This window comes from Penicillium oxalicum, chromosome I, assembly GCF_001723175.1.
Source record: "Penicillium oxalicum strain HP7-1 chromosome I, whole genome shotgun sequence".
NCBI lineage: Eukaryota > Fungi > Ascomycota > Eurotiomycetes > Eurotiales > Aspergillaceae > Penicillium > Penicillium oxalicum.
In genome coordinates, this window is record NC_064650.1 from 3,042,056 (window position 1) to 3,043,767 (window position 1,712).

General features: G+C 51.9%; 1 protein-coding gene across 1 annotated transcript; it reads left to right on the forward strand.

Annotated features, from left to right (window-relative positions):
• Window positions 1-516: 516 nt before the first annotated feature.
• On the forward strand, window positions 517-1,401 carry POX_a00992 (uncharacterized protein; the record flags this gene model as incomplete). The annotated part of the gene is made up of 2 exons (XM_050109922.1): window positions 517-687; window positions 919-1,401. The coding sequence occupies 2 exons, from the start codon at window positions 517-519 to the stop codon at window positions 1,399-1,401; spliced, it is 654 nt and encodes a 217-aa protein (XP_049973690.1).
• Between the last annotated feature and the right edge of the window lie 311 nt (window positions 1,402-1,712).

The window sequence follows — 1,712 nt, forward strand, 5'->3', positions numbered from 1 at the left end:
TCCGGATTTGAACCCAAACCGATTCTCATCAAATCGACGGTATCGGCGTTGGTGGGCAGAATAAGATCAGCCACCAAAATATCATCCGTGATCCGGAACCATTTAGCCACTGACCCTTCAATTATCTTCCTCCCTTTCAGAATTTCAGCACCGTTCGCTCTCATTTTCTCATTGCGGTCGAACGAACCGATGAGCGATAAAAAATTTCTGCGTGAAAAGGAGCAGATTGGGTTGTCCGAGGTCGCGCTTGCTTGACACAGAGACACTTGCCGCTCCTTGGACGTATGACGGTTATGGTCTGTCGATGACCATTCATCCCCTCTAGTCATTCGGCTGGTGCTTTTGTCGTCGATCTCTGATTTTGGCCCAACTTTGATCCCATTACACATTTGATTGCTTGTCTTGAGCTATCTTCTCGCGGAGGACCATCATTCCCAGCTGCTTTCGCGTCGGATTAACTCGTCGCCTCGTCAAGCGGGTCTCTATCAGATCCCCTCCCAGCGACTATCTCGAACTATGGGCGACGTCGGCCGAGGCTTCAGGCCCATTGCACCTCGGACGCTACCTCCAGGAGGCGGAGAAGGAAGCCAGTCGCCACTGGGGAATAGCGGCGGAGGACCACCGGAGGATGGCCGTATGAAGAGAGCTTCAACGGCATGTAAAGAGTGTCAGAAGCGTCGAACCAGGGTAACTACCATCTTTCGATCATCTCATTTTCTCCTCCCGCTCCCCCCTTCTCTTTGCCTCTCTCTTCCCCTCTCCCTGAATCGCCACCCTTGATGGTCACGACGGCTCGCTCTCCGTGAGATCTTGTATCGCCAGTGATCCCCTTGTCCTTGAGCATCCGCGAGTCCTTCTCATACTGGCTGAATTCCACCATGTCGCGAGTCTAACGCATCCTTTGACTCACAACTCTAGTGCACCGGACCGCCAATTTGCTCAGAATGTAACCAACACAATAGAGAATGTACCTTTGACGAACAAGCCGACAGGCGGCGCAAGGCCAATGCCCGGCGCACCCAGGAAGAATTATCGATCTTGACCCTTTTCACGGATCAGCTTCTGAAGGTGATTCGGGAATACGACGGGGCTACTATTCAGCGCATTATCGACAAAATCCGCAGCTCTTCGCGACGAGAGGACATCCAAGCCGAACTGGAGATGATTTTGAATGGGCCACCTCAAGATTTTTCGCAACCTTCGATGGCGCAGCCTTCCTTTCACCCGCCTCTACATGCGCCGCCGCAGCAACATGCGCATCAACATCACCATCACCACCCGCACCCGCATCCACATCCGCATCATCCTCACCAGCAACATGCACCTTCTCTCGCAGCCCCCAGCCATATTTCGCCCGAATTTCCGCCGCACAACCCCAACCCGTACTTTGATCCGCGATAGCGACGGGCGCCCAATAAGAAGGGCCATTCCCACTGGATCGACTTTTGCATTGCACTTGGAGCGACTCGAAGCTTTTTCTGTTTCACTTGAAATCTCAATTCTATCGGAACATCGATGCATGTGATGACGCAAGATCAACTCCTTTTCCCATTTCAGCATGGAGTTAGTCAAAACTATCACCCTTATTATGGGGCTTGTGCGATCATCCACCACCTCGCCTTGCACAACTCTTTCTCTGTATCCACCAAAGTTGACTAGATGAAGCTCACTGAATGATTCTCTCTACCCTTTCTCTTTTCTTGTGCTTCTCA